Raw genomic sequence first — 16,218 nt, 5'->3', positions numbered from 1 at the left:
TGCTATCTTTACCTCTGTCAATGAAGGTGAAGGAGGTTATGTTTTTCCTCCATTTCCCTCTGTCTGTTTGTTTGTCTGTTTGTTTGTGTACAGGATCTCTCAAAGAGTTTAAGACGGATCTGGATGAAATTTTGTTGGCCAGGTTCGGTGTGTGTATGACAAAGACGAACTGATTCGATTTTGGTGAAGATCTCTCTCCGGATCTGGCTACTAGAATTTTTTAAAAGTGATCCTTCACCATTGAGAGAAAGGGCCAAAAACGATATACAGCACAATATCTCAAAAGGTTGTGGACGGATTCGGACGAAACTTGGTGGACACGTTGGGTGTGTTACATGGAAGAATTAATTCAATTTAATACTTGCACTCGAGGTTATGAATGGGTGGGGGTGAATTATTAATTTGAGAAATTAATTAATCTTGAGGAAAAGGAAGAGATGTCAGGGGGTAATTAAATATTGGATGAAGAATTTAAGGATGGAAGGTGAGAGTGAAGAGTTTGGATGGAGATACGTTTAATAGAATAGGAGGGAAGATAGATGTGTAGAACAGAAGTGGAGATGGTAAAGGGCAGCAGCGGAGTTCGGGGGGGGGGGGGGGATATATATATATATATATATATATATATATATATATATATATATATATATATATATATATATATATATATATATATATATATATATATATATATATATATATATATATATATATATATATATATATATATATATATATCGAAAGAAATGCGTATGTAATACATAGATTGAATATTTGACAGATCATTTCTTGTCCAATATGATGAAAAGATACGTAGTAAGAATAAAAAATCTCGTCACATATTGAAAGGAGATGTCATAATCAACTGAGGTTAAAAAAAAAAACGTTTGTAAGTGGAATCGCTGAACATGACGGTAAATATATTTCTAATTTGCGGACACGATTGTTTGGCGGAGGGATCAGGATGAGGATCAGGTGTGAAGCGTCTCCCCTTTAAAAGGCGAGCGTGTATCGCTGCGCGCTCAAAGCCGCCGAACCAGAGCCTGAAGTAAACGGGCTCGATCGTCGTTTGGTCAGATTTCCGACCCACACCGCCCTCCTTTTAACCCCTCTCGTCTCGTCTTGTGTTTGTCAGTTCGTCCCGTTGCTGGTTATTCATGATCCCGTCGTCGTCGTCGTCGTGCACATTCATCGCACGCAATGCGCAGGACTAAAAGAGACGTCACGACGCCGACCCCGCCGCCCGAAGTCTCTCAGACAAAAGATGTCTCGTTCTTTGTTTTTAATTCGGTTTTGGAGATTTATTTGATATTTTAAATGTTTTTAGCCTTAAGTTCTCGTCTTCGCCATGGAGAGCGTGGGGGAGTTCGAATACTACAAGAAAGACCTGATCGGACACGGAGCGTTCGCTGTTGTTTTTAAAGGGAGACACAAACTGGTGAGCCTCACTGTGTCCGTACGTCCTCATCGTCTTCCTCCCTTAAAACGCCTCTTCTTCGATCACTCAACTCCTCATCGATGTTTCCATTTCCATTACGTCTTTTGCCATTTGTCTTCGCAGTATCTTTTGTACATTCGTATCGTTCGTGATGCCGATCGATGATTCGGCGCTCGACTTTCGCTGTTGCTATCCGCAATGGGCACGCGCGCCGGATATTTATTTATTTCTTTGTTTATTTTCACGGTTCACCCCGTTTCACCCCATTTGTACCCCCCTTTTATCCCCCTCCACCCCGTTTTACCCGACTTTTACCCCCTTTTAACCTATGTTTACCTCCTTTTACCCCAGTTTACCCTACTTTTACCCCATTTTATCCCCCCTTTTATCCCATATCACCCCCTATTACCACCCCTACCGTCTTTTACCCCATTTCATCCCATTTATACTCTATGTCACCCCATCTTTACCCCCTTTTACCCCACTGTTACCCCATTTGACCCCATCTTTACCCCCTTTTACCCCACTGTTACCTCCTTTTACCCCATTTGACCCCATTTTTACCCCCTTTTACGACACTCGATTCCTTTTTTAACATCAGATCATTTGTTACAACCTGTGTTATGAACGTGAACTTCTTCCGTACATCACGGCATTGTGCACCGTTGTATAATATACGATACAACGTTGACGTGTGACTGTGAACCCTCGAGTTCCTCGATCTTCTCTCCGTCACGTGTCTCGTTGAGCGGTATCGTTGACGTGTTGTTTTCATGTCTCCCAACACCCAACCGCTTCGTGTTGAGTCAACATTCTCTGATGTGACGTTCGGTTTCATCATCATCATCATCATCCCACTCCATTAGGGGTATTTAAATCTTTCGTCGTGTCCTATTGTTTACCACCCGTGCTTGACATTATAAATCCTTCAAGGTCATGTGGAAGAGATAGCAACATTGTCCATCACACCCGCAAGAGTATGTAAGAGCATTCGTTTGACACCAACACCACGAATAGTCGAAGGTCTCCGGATTAATTTTCTCGTGACGTGTTTGAGGGGTCTTGACGTCTTCATGTACTTCTTGTATAAACGAGAGTATCATTGTGTTGAAGGGTGCCTGTGGCCTTCACATTTTATCTAGATGAAACAATGCGGTTGTCTGGTCCACAGCCTCCCAGTAAGAATTGATGATGTTGATCAAAAATATCTATATGGAAATACTTGAAGCAAAAGGAAAATATTGCTGTGGGTTCGGAGTGGCTGTCACCCGCTACTCGACCTCCGACCCTGAAGCCGACAAGCCACGGACAACTCCACGTCCTGGCGGGCGCCGTTTGAGGCAACCAGATCCACCAGGGTCCTTGCACCCAGTTATCGTGTTTCCTCACTGGTGATTTGGTTATCCCGGGTGGGGAGCTGCGCTCTCGACTTCCCATCCTGTCTACTTATTATGTGCGATGGAGTGCAACCACAGACGGGAGGTCGGTTATCCCACTGGAGCAAATCGATGAGGCACAACTCCCTGTCTACTTATTACATACGCGATGTCGAAATGATGATGGAAAAAATAACACAAATAACATTTGAGCAGTTTGGAAATGGTTTTCCAAGGATGAAGTCACATATTTACAGGAAAATATTCACAAGTGCAGCGTCGTAAAGAAAAGCAATTTTCCTTTAAGCACCGGAGAACCCCTTAGACCAGGGGTTCCCAACCTGGGGTGCCCACACCCCCTGGGGGTGCGAGATGGAATTTCAGGGGGTGCGACAAAGAGTGACTTGTGTCCTTGAGTGACGAGTCACGAGTCATCACTCAGTCAGCTGCCAGTGTGCCTTGAGAAGTGGTAGTAGGTGGTTGTGTTGCGTAGATAGTAATCTCGTTTCCAAGTATTTAATCAAAAGGAGAGAATAACAGAATTAACATACAAGTAAAGTAACTGATTGTCAGAGTATTGCTTTTAAAATCATTATAACGCAACATCTGACATGATCATTGTACATCATTATGCCTACCCATTACGCGTACAATCAGTGGTTTGAGTGAAGATATTTTGGACCAAGTCATCTCAGATGTCAGAGCTCGACCTTTTAAAATACCTATCAGTTGAATGAGTCAACTGACGTCTCCAGTTGTACTCAAGTCATCACATTAGTGAGGTATGTCAATGATGGTGCTGTGAAGGAAGATTTCCTGTTTTGTAAAGATCTGCCAAAAAACACAACTGCAAAGGATGTGATGCAGTTGGTGAAAGACTTCTTTGCCAAACATGATTTCGATAGCAAAGTCATTGGTTCTGTGTGCATTGACGGGGCACCTGCAATGCTTGGAAATAAATCTGGATTTTCTGCATTGATGAAAAAGGAGATTCCAGACTTGCAAGTCACCCATCGTTTTCTTCATCGGCATGCTTTGGCATCAAAAACATTGCCTCCAAATTTGAAGAAAGTCCTTGATACTTGTGTGAAGATCATCAACTGGATCAGGGGGAGAGCTTTGAACCATCGCATCTTCAAATCATTTTGTGAGGATCTGGGTTGTGAGCATTCAGTTTTGCTTTTCCACACAGAAGTCCGTTGGTTGTCACGAGGACAAGCGTTAACCCGCTTCTTTGAACTGCGGGAAGAAATCAAAGTTTTTTTTTTTCTGGAGGAGCGTGAATGTGATCTGGTTGGGGCATTGGAATCGCAGGAATTCCCCCAAATGCTGGCTTACTTCGCCGACATTTTCACTCGTATGAATGACCTGAGTATTTATCTTCAAGGAAAAGGGATAAACATATTGAAGGCTTGTGAGAAGTTACATCTTTGGCGTCGAAGGATGGAAAGAGGCAGTCTCTCAAATTTTCCTTCACGAGAAGAGATGGTTGATGATGCTGGATCCATACTTCCGACTGTGCGTGAATAAATTGTGGCTCGTTTGGAAATGCTGTCAGAAATGTTTGATGGATATTTTGCTGCTGGAGACCTGAAGATTTCAGAAGAATGGATCATGAATCCATATCTCTCTATAATTTGGAGAAAATGTCAGATGATGAAGAGCTGAAGGAAGATCTTATTGATTTGTGGACAAATCGAACTCTTGAAATGCAATTTGAAAGCAAGACTTTGGAGGAGTTTTGGTGTGCAGCACTGGATATGTTCCCAAGACTTGGTGGAAAAGCACTCCGTGTCCTCATTCCATTTGCAGCAACATACTTGTGTGAATGTGGATTCAGTTCTCTTTTGTCAATGAAGACAAAATCGAGGAATCGCCTGAATCCACAGGCAGACCTACGGATCGCAGTCAGCAAGAAAGTTCCACGTTTTGACAAAATCGTGAATGAGAAGCAGGAGCAAAGAAGTCATTGAATTTTATGTTCACAATTGGGATTGATTTTACTGTTTACAATTTTTTCTGAATAAATTAGAATCTAATTGCTCAATTTATACTTGCATTTTATGCACCGAGTTAAAAGCTAATTTTTTATGTTCAAGTTGTTCACCCGCAGTATTGTATGTGGTTCAATTTGTGGTTCAAAAATTATAAATTAGACTTCTTCATCTTCAAATGTGATATTACTTTTGTAGGGGGTGTGAACATTAATCGAACATTTCCTAGGGGTGTGGGGCATACAAAAGGTTAGGAACCACTGCCTTAGACATTCTTAGCTTGTCTGGATATAAAACAAGAACACCACACTCGCTCTGGGGAATTAGAGAGAAAGAGGGAGAGAACGAAAGGAGATTGAGGTGTGATTGTGGCCTTTCGCTCACCAAACTCAAGCCGGCAGGTTTACAGTGGTCCCAAAGTGAAATGAAGGGCAGGGAAGAGAATGTGAGGGGTATCAGTGCAATGTCGGAAGAGGTGTGTGTCAGTATGGAGCCGCTGTGCCTCAGTGATCTTGTACTGCCGTTCCATCTCGTCTCGCCTCAGTGCAATGCGTCTTACTCCATTCCTGGACAGGCAGGCAGTTCAGGATCTCTTCTCGATCCTTGGTTGGTTAAATGGCACCGGCTTATGTTGGCCTCTTGTGAGGCATGACTTCAGCGGGGCACAGGGTTGTAGTTGCCCACTCGTGTAATGTCCCCATTGGCCCTCCGTTGCCGCAGTGTGACGTCGCACCTTGGTGGCACCGTGATACTCGCCATGCCTTTGCAGGAGCCGCGTCGTCAACGATGGCAGTGCTAAAATGGCTCTGAATGTGTGTTTTGTGGCTTAATGTGTTATGTGTATGCTTTGTGCTGTGGGAAGGTGCAAGGGGAACAAGGATGAGAGAAAGGAGTTGGATGGATTGATGGACAGGGGGAATTGTAGTAGGGAATGGAATCTGCTAAACACAACACGCACAATGCATTTTCCCCATCCCTGCTACGAGGTGTGGGGGTGAGGGAGGTTGGGGAAGGGTTAACCTGACTTAACACACTTACTAATGGAATAGCTATCGGAGGGTTTTTTTATGTGTTGAGTATCACCTTCGGGTCTTTTTCCCATAACCACTTAAAGTACACACGAGGAGCAACAGCAAGAACAACGACTACATGTTATATTGAGGATGACTCATCACGGTGGTTTGATGGCTACAGTGTCATCCATCCTCATAAGTGACCGGGACTCCCCCCCCTCCCCAACGCTAGTCGGTGGACAAATACTCCCCACTCTTCCCTGCTACCCCGATGCATCAGAGCAGCATGGCCACGGTCAGAGCAGATTCTGACACACTACGACTGGATTCAGACACTTTGGGTTCTGGTACTTGGCTTACAATTGGAATAGATACTGAAAGCTCAATTTCAACAGGATCGACATGATTTGGAGAATGGGTTCACAATGCTTTCGGTGGAACTGGTCAATATGTTCACGTAGTATTTCCTTTAGACAATTCAACAACACATAGTGTTGCCAATTCGATTGGTTATGTTACCAGTGAGTCATTTACGTCCACAACGGGGATTCAATACAGGATTGAGCACAGTGATGACACATGGAACTGAGGTCCTGTCATGATACCACTTCTGCTTTGACTTGTGGTCAGTAACTCTGCACAGATCATTAGGATGGAATAGGGTTATGCATGTCTTTTGCATTCTACCGAACATCATTTCTGCAGATGTTTCAGCAGTTCTTTCAACCTGATAATTTGAAGCAGGTTTAAGGGAGCACTGCGATAGTGCTTAATACTATCCAGTTTGAAGAAATCCTGAAACGGCACTGGTAAAACATAAGCCATTCTCATCAACTTTACAATCAGGTAAACCATGAGTGGCAAGCATGGCACGCAAACACTCAATGGCAACTTCGCTGGTATAGGATGATAAGGATAAACATTTGATTCACTTTGAATTAATGGTGATAACTAAAAACTTCTTACCCAAGTGTAGTCCAGCGTAATGTATATGAATCTGAGACCATCTTTTAGAGGGCCACGACCACGTGTGAAGCGGTGCAGCAGGTGTGTTCCGGGCAGTAGCCTGACACACGGAACAATGACAAATGTAGCGCTCTCGGCTTTCATCTATACCCAGCCACCAAACGGCTCCTGACAACTGACTTCATGGTTACAATACTGGGGTACAATCCATATAGTTCAAAACGCACCTTATTCCAATCTTTTAGGAGGGGGAGGGGGGGGTTAAAATAATGTTGCTCCACAGCTGGCAACCAGGATGGAAGGACAGTTCATTTTTACGATTGAGGTATGGTCTCACTTGTTCGTCGAACTCGTAGGGTGCAGTTGAGCATTGTTTGACTCCGGACATGATTGGATCCACATTCGCCCAGGATTCAGTTTTTTTGGAGTGATGGGAACATGATTACTGTCAAACACATTCATTGACATTAAAAAAAGTCTCCTGTTAAAGGTACATTACCTGGGTTGACCTACTCAAACCATAAGGACAGAAATTCTAACTGCCTGGACAACTTTGTATCGAGTAGCAATAGCCTGCAAAGTCTGCCCTACGCTGAATCCATGCAGAGGCCTGGGGGTTAATTCCTTTTGTCTTATTATGATTGAACAGGGACTGTAATAGTTTGTGCTCAGTTAAGAGTTCAAAATGTCAACAGAAAAGATACTGATGCATCTTTGTTACACTGAAAATATGTGCAAGAGCTTCTTTTTCAACCATAGAAAAGTTACACTACAGCTGACAACGTGTGCGATGCATCGGTGATAGGCAAGGGAATGCAGGCCTGGAGAGCAGCTGTAAGAAAGGGTGCATTGATTGCAGCGGTTGCTGTTACTGCAAAGGCAGCCCGGCAGTGCGAGAGACGGCACAAATGGCTACAGTGTCACCCTTCCTCATAAGTAACGGGGACATATTGATTGATTGACAGTAATCGCTTTGTTGCTGTCACACACACACTGAACGTTGGCTGAAACATCACAACTGAGGAGAAATGGTTTAACGATATATTACACCAATACTTTAGGTGGATGAACACAGCAAACCTTTTGCTTTGGCAAATACCTTACTACAGTGGGATGACCTCCATTGAACACCTTGACATAGGAGTTGATGGAGAGGTTCAAGAACGCTGCTCAGATTCGGAAGAAAATGATTCATTTAACATCCCCAGGAACGCGTTGAGCTCGGTATCTTTCACGGCTGTAGGATTGCGACACATCTTCGGTCTTAGACTTCGTGGGCCGAATGCCACCAGCACTGACAATACGACCGAGAAATTCTACTTCCGGAAGGATAAATCTACACTTGTCTCGTTTTACTTTAACGCCAACTTTGACAAGACTTTTGACAACTGCCTCAAGGTTTCCAGAAGTGTTCCGTGTCAATTGATGATCAAAACATTATCTTGCAAAGCGACAACATTGGGAATTGCTTTTAGGAAACTTTCCATATTGCAGCAGCTAATTTGATTCCGAAAGACTGCTGGTGTACGCAAACAACTCCTTTGTGAGTTGTAACATTGATACTTACTGGAGTCATCAAGTAACATGTGAGTGTAATCCGATTCTTATTCCATGCAAATAAATTATTTTTTTTACTAGAAAGTGTAGCGAACAAGTCATCTGCCTTGAGTAAAGGATGATGGCCTACTTGGAATACCTGTTGACCATTGCCTTGTCATCACCACAAATCCTAAAGCTACCATCAGACTTTTATACAGGAACAATTGGACATGCCCAATCCATCCATACAACTGCACATACTCTGTGCAGAGCGTTGGTGCTGCGTAAGCAGCATTCGGCTATTGCATGCCCAATTACTGCTTTCAACTGGATTAATGATGCTTCCTTCTCTGGGTGGTCAAGCTCTGCCCTGACTTAAGGACTTAAGTCAGGAGTTCAAATCCTTAAGGTATGTACCTCAAGGAGGTACATACCAAGCTTTACAGAAAACTAGCTTAGCTCTCCTTTGAACCATGAGCTCTTTTCACTTTAGGCTCCCTAAACCTTGGGCTACCTGGAGAAAAATCAGACCGCTCGGGTATATGGAGGTTTGAATGGCGTCTGGTAAAACAGCCGCTCGGGTTCAAAGCGTTAAAAGTACAAACCACCTTTCAAACCACCTATCAAACCACCTTTCAAACAATGAGAACTTGTCAAGTATAGCATTTGTGATTAACATGACAGACAATGGACTTGATCACAGGCTCATCAAGTTTGATCGAATAAAGCCAATTACACCCAAATAATATAGGCCCATTAACCTGTTTGATCCACAAAGGTAATTCCTGTGATGCACCATTGTAGGTGACCTTCATACCGGCACTACCAATTACAGGTATCAGTTCATTCATAAAAGTTTGTAACTTGGTGTTCACAGATATGCATGTAGACTGTAGGCCTCATAGTCTCCTGCCTAAATATCCTTTTGAAAGTTTCAGAACTTCTGATTGACTGGCTGGAGCCGGTATCCAGTTCCATCCTCATGGGAATGTCATTTTACTTGACATCCAGAACAATGGGTTTGTTTTTGCCCGACATACTGATCGGATCATACTCCACAGAAGCAGGAGGTGGCTCCTCATCAATGATCCTTGATGAGGTGGGCCGCACCATGCTGGGAAGCGAGATGACCTATCTTGCGTAGATGGCTTCGTTTGCCACAATTATGACAGTTGCAATGTTTGAATGACACAGATTGGGTAAGTGACTGCCACCAAAATGCCAGCATGACTTCATCATTGTCATCATCACTACGTACCATACTATATGGCCGGTGCAGAGCATCAGTGCTGCTGAAGCAGTTACTAGGCTACAAACCTGGTTAGGTCACCAATCCGACTCAGAAAGTCAGAGCAGGAATTTGTAATTTGTTCAGGGTGCCGGCAATAGCTCGCCTACTCTTTGCTAAGTCCGCCATGGGATCTTTAACTTCTACCAACTAATTTTGGCAGATGGGATGCCCAGTTTACTGTCCATCCGAGTGACGGTACACACATAATGAATTACCCTGCAACATGACTTGCTTGTTTGAAAACTTGACGTCTTGCAACCGCTTCAGCACAGAACTCGCTCTCTGAACTCAGCTGTTGTGTTGAACAGTTTACTGAGACCGAGGTTTACTGGGCTTCCCAGTTTATGATGATGAACAGTTTTTTTCACTCTAAACAAATGTGACTGGGTGGTCTGCTTCTTCCTTGTTAAAAAAAAAAACAAGAACTAGAAGGGCACTCGGTGGAGCGCATACCTCCGCCACGTAATGCCTGATCCATGAGAACATATCGGGCCCAATATATTTTTGAAATATCATGCCATACAGTATCGTTTTTGGTCCGATCTCTCAGTGGTGAAGAATCACTTTAAAAAATAAATAATTCTCGTATCCAGATCCGGATTCAGATCTTCAGCAAAATTGAATCGATTCGTCCTTGCGACACATCCAACCTGTCCACCAAGTTTCGTCCACATCCGTCCATAACTTTATGAGATGTTGTGCTAAATATCGTTTTTGGCTCAATTTCTCAATGGTGAAGAATCACTTTAAAAATTATAGTATCCAGATCCGGATCTGGATCTTCACCAAAATCTACTCATTTCGTCCTTGTCACACACCCAACTTGTCCACAAAATTTCATCCTGACCCATCTACAACTATTTGAGATATCCTGGACACAAACAAACAAACAAACAGAAAGGGGTTAAAACAAAACCTCCTTCACCTTTTGTGGTGGAGGTAAAAATGCCCAAAAAATACAAACCCCTCAACAGTAGATATATGTACAAGCACTATCGGTTGACATAGCTCCAGCAAGTTTGAGATCAGGAATGGCCAACAACTTGAAGAATTGTTTCCTTGTTGATGCCAATAACAAAGAAGTTCCTCAGCATCTTGTCCAATGTGGCACCAAATTCACAGTGTTCATCAAACTGGTGGAGATCAGCAACAAATGATTAACAACATTGGATAAGCTCGAGCCACTTCTAGTTTCAGATATTTCTCCAGACATTTTGAGTGAACCTGATCCACATCTGGATTGTTTACAATCTGAATGACTTACACAATGGTGGCCCAACAGGTGGTGATGTCACCGGCTTACATCAGTGAGAAACCTTTGTACTTGTGTCATGAAAACAATACCAGGGAAAAGAAGAATGATCATTTCACAGTGCAGAGCCTCACCCTTGGTCATGTAGATTCCAGTGTAACTGAGAATGTACAATATATATTAAAATAGATCACTCATTGACATGTGAGGTAGCGATGGTGCAGCAAAAGAGTGCTATATATAGTCAGTCAGAATTAATCTGAATTAAAATTATTTTGTTTTCATGACAAAAGGCATGCCTCCTGTCATTTCAGTAATTTTATGATTTTGCATTTTTAGTTTGTGGACCGTTGTACATTCATTTTGATTTGTATTAGCCAAGTAATCGGGCTATAGAGTAGCAAAAGCATGTTTACCTTGTGGTGTGAAATGTACCCAATAAAATGTTATTCATTGTGCCACCTTTAAAGGTTTGTGAACAAATTCAAAACAAGACCTATGTTTTCATTAACATTTTTGTTCTGACCTCAGTTTATGGAGGAGATTATACTTGATTCATTGAATTAAACTATAAATTTTAACAGTCGACGCTTGCTTGATGTGGAATTTGAACCTGTTTTTTGTTTTTATTTCCTTTATACCCCAGGAACAGAGTAAGGAGGTTGCTATCAAGTGCATAAGCAGGAAGAACTTGGCAAAATCACAGACTCTACTGGGAAAGGAAATCCGAATCCTTAAGGTATACGATGTTTTGTTATATGAATAAACACTGGTATGCCAAGCAAGTTATCTTTATTATGAAGCAAAGATCCATTCTCTCAAGATATAATAGGATATACAGCATATAATTAATTAACTACAAAAGAGAATGTTCACACTGATGGTTTTCAGTCAAAATGTAAGCCAAGGAAATTGCTAGATTAATGGCGGATATATATATATGTATATATATATATATATATATATATATATATATATATATATATATATATATATATATATATATATATATATATATTTTCATTCGATGAGTACAACAGAATTTGAATATGCATTTCAATAAAATAGACATTGTCAAAGCTTTTCAACTTGCACTCTTCAGGGTAAAACCGCAAGCAGATGAAGAAGAAGCACCAAACTCTCATTGATAAAGCTTCAATGTCGTCAGCGTTGATTGGTTAAGAGAAAGAAAGGATGGGATTACCTGATTGGTGCAACCATAGAGCATCATGAATAATGAGAAGGTGGAAATGAACTATCATGAATAATGATTAGGCAGAGATAAATCACTAAAGTACCGGTGGAAACGTAATGCTAATTAGCTGAGGGCTAGTTGGGGGAAGTGGAGTTGGTGGTTTTCATGATGACTCAATGTTGACTGGTACAGTTGTCACACAGTCAAGCCATCATAGTCAAAATAGATATAAAGTTCGGACAAATTTTTTCTGTCGACAAAGAATGGGATTGGTTGACCTGATGAATGTGGCCTCCATTGCACGAATGTGAGCTAAACTGCCTCCTCGACTCAGGATTTTAAACCAGCTGATACAATATTGCTCTGCATACTGAGGATTATTCAGTAAATGGTAACCAATTGCAGAGGCACGGGGAATAGTTGTCGTACTATGTACAATGTACAATGTACATTCTTACAAGGCTGAGTTGGTTATCTCATTTTTAATTAATTTGTCAAAAAACATGTTTTCACTTTGTCATTATGGGGTATTGTGTGTGGATCGGTGACAATTTTTAAAAATGTAATCCATTTTAAATTGTTGCTGTAACACAACAAAATGTGAAAAAGTCAAGGGGTCTGAATACTTTCGGAAGGCACTATACCTGCTCTGCATCATGTGACAATGGTACAATTAATATCACAACAATTGCTCTTCAAACGACCTGGCATCAGTATTTTAGGGGCTGTGTATTTATTACATAGGCATCAATGCCAAATTGGTTCCATGAGGTGACTTGATTAGGCACAACAGACATGCTTCCCAAACATTATTTTGCCAAGGCTCTTTGATCATGAACAAATTTCAGATTGTGTGCAGCAGGTCGTTTGATTATTTCGATGCAAAACCTCAGGACTCCATATGTCAGACATTTGAAAGAGCCAGTAATAGTGTTAACACAAACTTTGCTATATACACGAGTGTGGAATCTGCAATATTCATTTCAAGTTATTTTAATATTTTAATTTGTGGGGTTAGTTTATTTATATTTATAAGATGTGCTTTTTCACATTATTAAGTGTGCATCTTGAATGTTTTGTTGACTGGAGGCAATTGCTTCTGATCAAATATCTATGGCTTGTTATATATACTTGGCATGGATAGTTTACATCTTTACTTGATCTTGTGATTACAAGATAAATTGCAGAGTTCATTTGGAAGAGCCTTATACGTATTGTTCATATTGTGTGGTTAGAAGTATATATGTTAATACTAATAAAGGCCTTTCTAACACAGTGACATGTTGACAAATTTGCACACTCTGAGCAAACAATTATCTCACAAACCAGGCTTTTGTAATCAATCGATGGGGATCAGTCGAGGGTGGTCCAATTTGAGTTTATTAACAGGAAAAACACAAAGCAACACTTGAGTACACCAACACTGCACTATACAAAGCTGGACGTGACTGCTTTATCCCTCTGTCCTTCACCAACATTATCGTCTTTTATGGTCCCCTAAAAATAACCCCTCCCGACCCCACTCTCTCAGAAATTACTCAATACTGGGTACAAAAGCCGCTAGAATTGACTCAAATACACCATTTTCCTGCAAGCTATAAAATCAAACTTCTCACACTGATATTTGTAAATATAGAGTAAAGTGAAATGTGATACGAGTCCAGCGTCAATAAACATAAAATCTTAAATAACTAGAAGGGCACTCGGTAGAGCGCATACCTCCACCACGCAATGCCTGATCCACGAAAACATCGGGCCCAATACATTTTTGAAATATCATGCTTTTTATCGTTTTTGGCCCAATCTCTCAATGGTGAAGTATCACTTTAAAAATTAAATAATTCTCGTATCAGACCCGGATTCAGATCTTCACCAAAATCGAATCAATTCGTCCTTGTCACATACCCAACATGTCCACCAAGTTTCGTCCGGATCCATCCACAACTTTTTGAGATATCGTGTTATATATCTGTTTAGCCCTATCTCTCAATGGTGAAGAATCACTTTAAAAATTCTAGTAGTCTGATCCGGATCCGGATCCGGATCTTCACCAAAATCTCATCAGTTCGTCCTTGTCATGCACCGAACTTGTCCACAAGATTTCATCCGAATCCGTCCCCAACTGTTTGAGATATCTTATACACAAACAAACAAGCAGACAAACAAACATACACAAAGGGGTGTGTATCACAAAAATTAAAATGTATCTCAAGTATCTTCTTCTTCTTCTTCTTTCGGCTGCTCCCTTTCGGGGTCGCCACAGCGGATCATCCGTATGATCCGCATAGTGATTTGGCACATGTTTTTTTTACGCCGGATGCCCTTCCTGACGCACCCCTGGTCGCCTCTTACGACACAGGGATATGGTACACCTATTTTAACCGGGGTATACACCGGCCCAGTACACTGGTACTCATTTCACCGACCTCGGAAGGATGACAGGCTGAGTCACCCCCTGGTGTATTAATTCAGTGGCCCAACGGGGCTTGAACTCAGGACCTTTTGGATCCCAAGCCGCTGCCCTAACCACTGCGCCAACACCAGGCTCTAAATGTATCTCAAGTATCTATCTCAAAAATTCTCATATCCAGATCCAGATTCGGATCTTCATAAACAAACAGACAAAAAGGGGTGAAAACACAACCTCCTTCACTTTCGGTGGTGGAGGTAATAAACAATTTGTTTTATAGCGAATAGTAAGTAAACCAACATGAAATGGGGTACAGAACTTAAATATAGCACTTAACAAAACTTCATAAACTATAATGGCAGGCCCTCGACAGAGCACATACCTGCGCCAGGCTGAACAGTTAATGTTTTGTATCCCACTGAGAGACTGGATCTGGATCTGGACCTGAACCAAAATCGAATCGGCTTGTTCTCGTCACCTTCCCAACTCATCCACCTAGTTTTGTCATAACTCGTCCACAACTTTTTGAGATATGCTGTTCACAGACTAACATACAGGGATGAAAACATAACCTCCGTCAATCGTTGATGACGGAGGTAAGAATCCTTTTGACAATTTTTTTTTTTTTTGTATACCTTGGTCGAGGCTCGTATGAGAGCTAACACACAACTCACAGCAAGGAGGCATGAGACAAGAGGGGTGGGAGTGGAAGGGACAAAACAGTGGGGAACAGACACATTAGGTGAACTGTGGAAGGGAGAGGGATGGGGATGGGATGGGGAACATGGCGAAGAGAAGATGGACATTTCGGGGACTTTTAGGAAGGAAAGCAGGAGAAATGAAGGAAGTGGGCTTGGGTGGATTATCGGGGGTAGAAAAGATCGAGGATTTGGATGGGGGAAGATAAGAGGTGGTGGTGAACAGCTGTTTTGAAAGCCTGGAGGGAAGAATGGGAAAGAATAGAGTGAGGAAGTTTATTCCAAAGGCGGGAAAAAAGAGGAATGAAAGAGTGAAGATGAGCAGTGATTCGTGATTTTGGTAGTTTTACCAGAAGGGGGTTGTTGGCGGACCTTGAGCGCCCTGTGGAAATGTGGTGGGGACAAATCGCAGAGAGAGCAGGGGGGCAAGGCTGGAGAGGAGTCGGTAGAAGACAGAAAGACCACCGACCAACCTGCGGTGATTGAGTGAGAGGCCCAAAGACTCAGCTTCATTGCGGGAGATGCCGATGATCTTGAATGCCCTGGTTTCGACAGCGTGAAGCCGAGAAAGGTGGGAGGCAGGAGCACCAGCCCAAAGGGGAGAGCAGTACTCCATCAGGCTACGGACAAATTTAAATAATTAATTGACGTACTCATGTATCTCAAAGGTTAACACTGCTCATCCTAATTTTTTTTTGTCACCTTTTTAACAAGCTATTTAAATTGCATCAAGTTCACTGTGTTGTGCATCTTATTAATATGTAGGCAATAAACATACCCATGCAAGCTCATTAATGGAAGAAAGCTTCTCAAGATGATTCATTATTTAAATTAGGTTTGTGAAAGATAAAGATCCCCTTGATTGGTAGCAACTGTTACTGATAAGAAGAGCTCTAACTATCTCCATGAATGAATGAAATAATGTCCGGTTTATGTTTCTTTCCAGGAGCTTGAACATGAGAACATTGTTGCTCTCTATGACTGTCAGGTGGGTATCTATATAGTAATATGCTTATTTGTGTGTTTGTCTGTCAGTCTGTCTCTCT

The 16,218-nt window shown here is 41.9% G+C and overlaps 1 protein-coding gene across 2 annotated transcripts in view; it reads left to right on the top strand.

Annotated features, from left to right (window-relative positions):
- Positions 1–1,011: 1,011 nt before the first annotated feature.
- Positions 1,012–16,218, top strand: part of LOC147025706 (serine/threonine-protein kinase ULK2-like) — a 157,411-nt gene continuing 142,204 nt past the window's right edge. For both annotated transcript variants that reach the window (XM_085880389.1, XM_085880388.1), the window contains exons 1-3: positions 1,012–1,438; positions 11,516–11,608; positions 16,119–16,160. In XM_085880389.1, the coding sequence (XP_085736515.1) occupies positions 1,349–1,438; positions 11,516–11,608; positions 16,119–16,160 (225 nt within the window). In that variant the 5' untranslated portion in view covers positions 1,012–1,348. The remainder of the gene's footprint in view (positions 1,439–11,515; positions 11,609–16,118; positions 16,161–16,218) is intronic.

This window comes from Eptatretus burgeri, chromosome 5 (genome assembly GCF_056783735.1).
Source record: "Eptatretus burgeri isolate ZD-2024b chromosome 5, Ebu_testis_v1, whole genome shotgun sequence".
In the NCBI taxonomy this organism is placed as follows: domain Eukaryota; kingdom Metazoa; phylum Chordata; class Myxini; order Myxiniformes; family Myxinidae; genus Eptatretus; species Eptatretus burgeri.
This window is presented reverse-complemented; position numbering and strand designations above follow the sequence as displayed.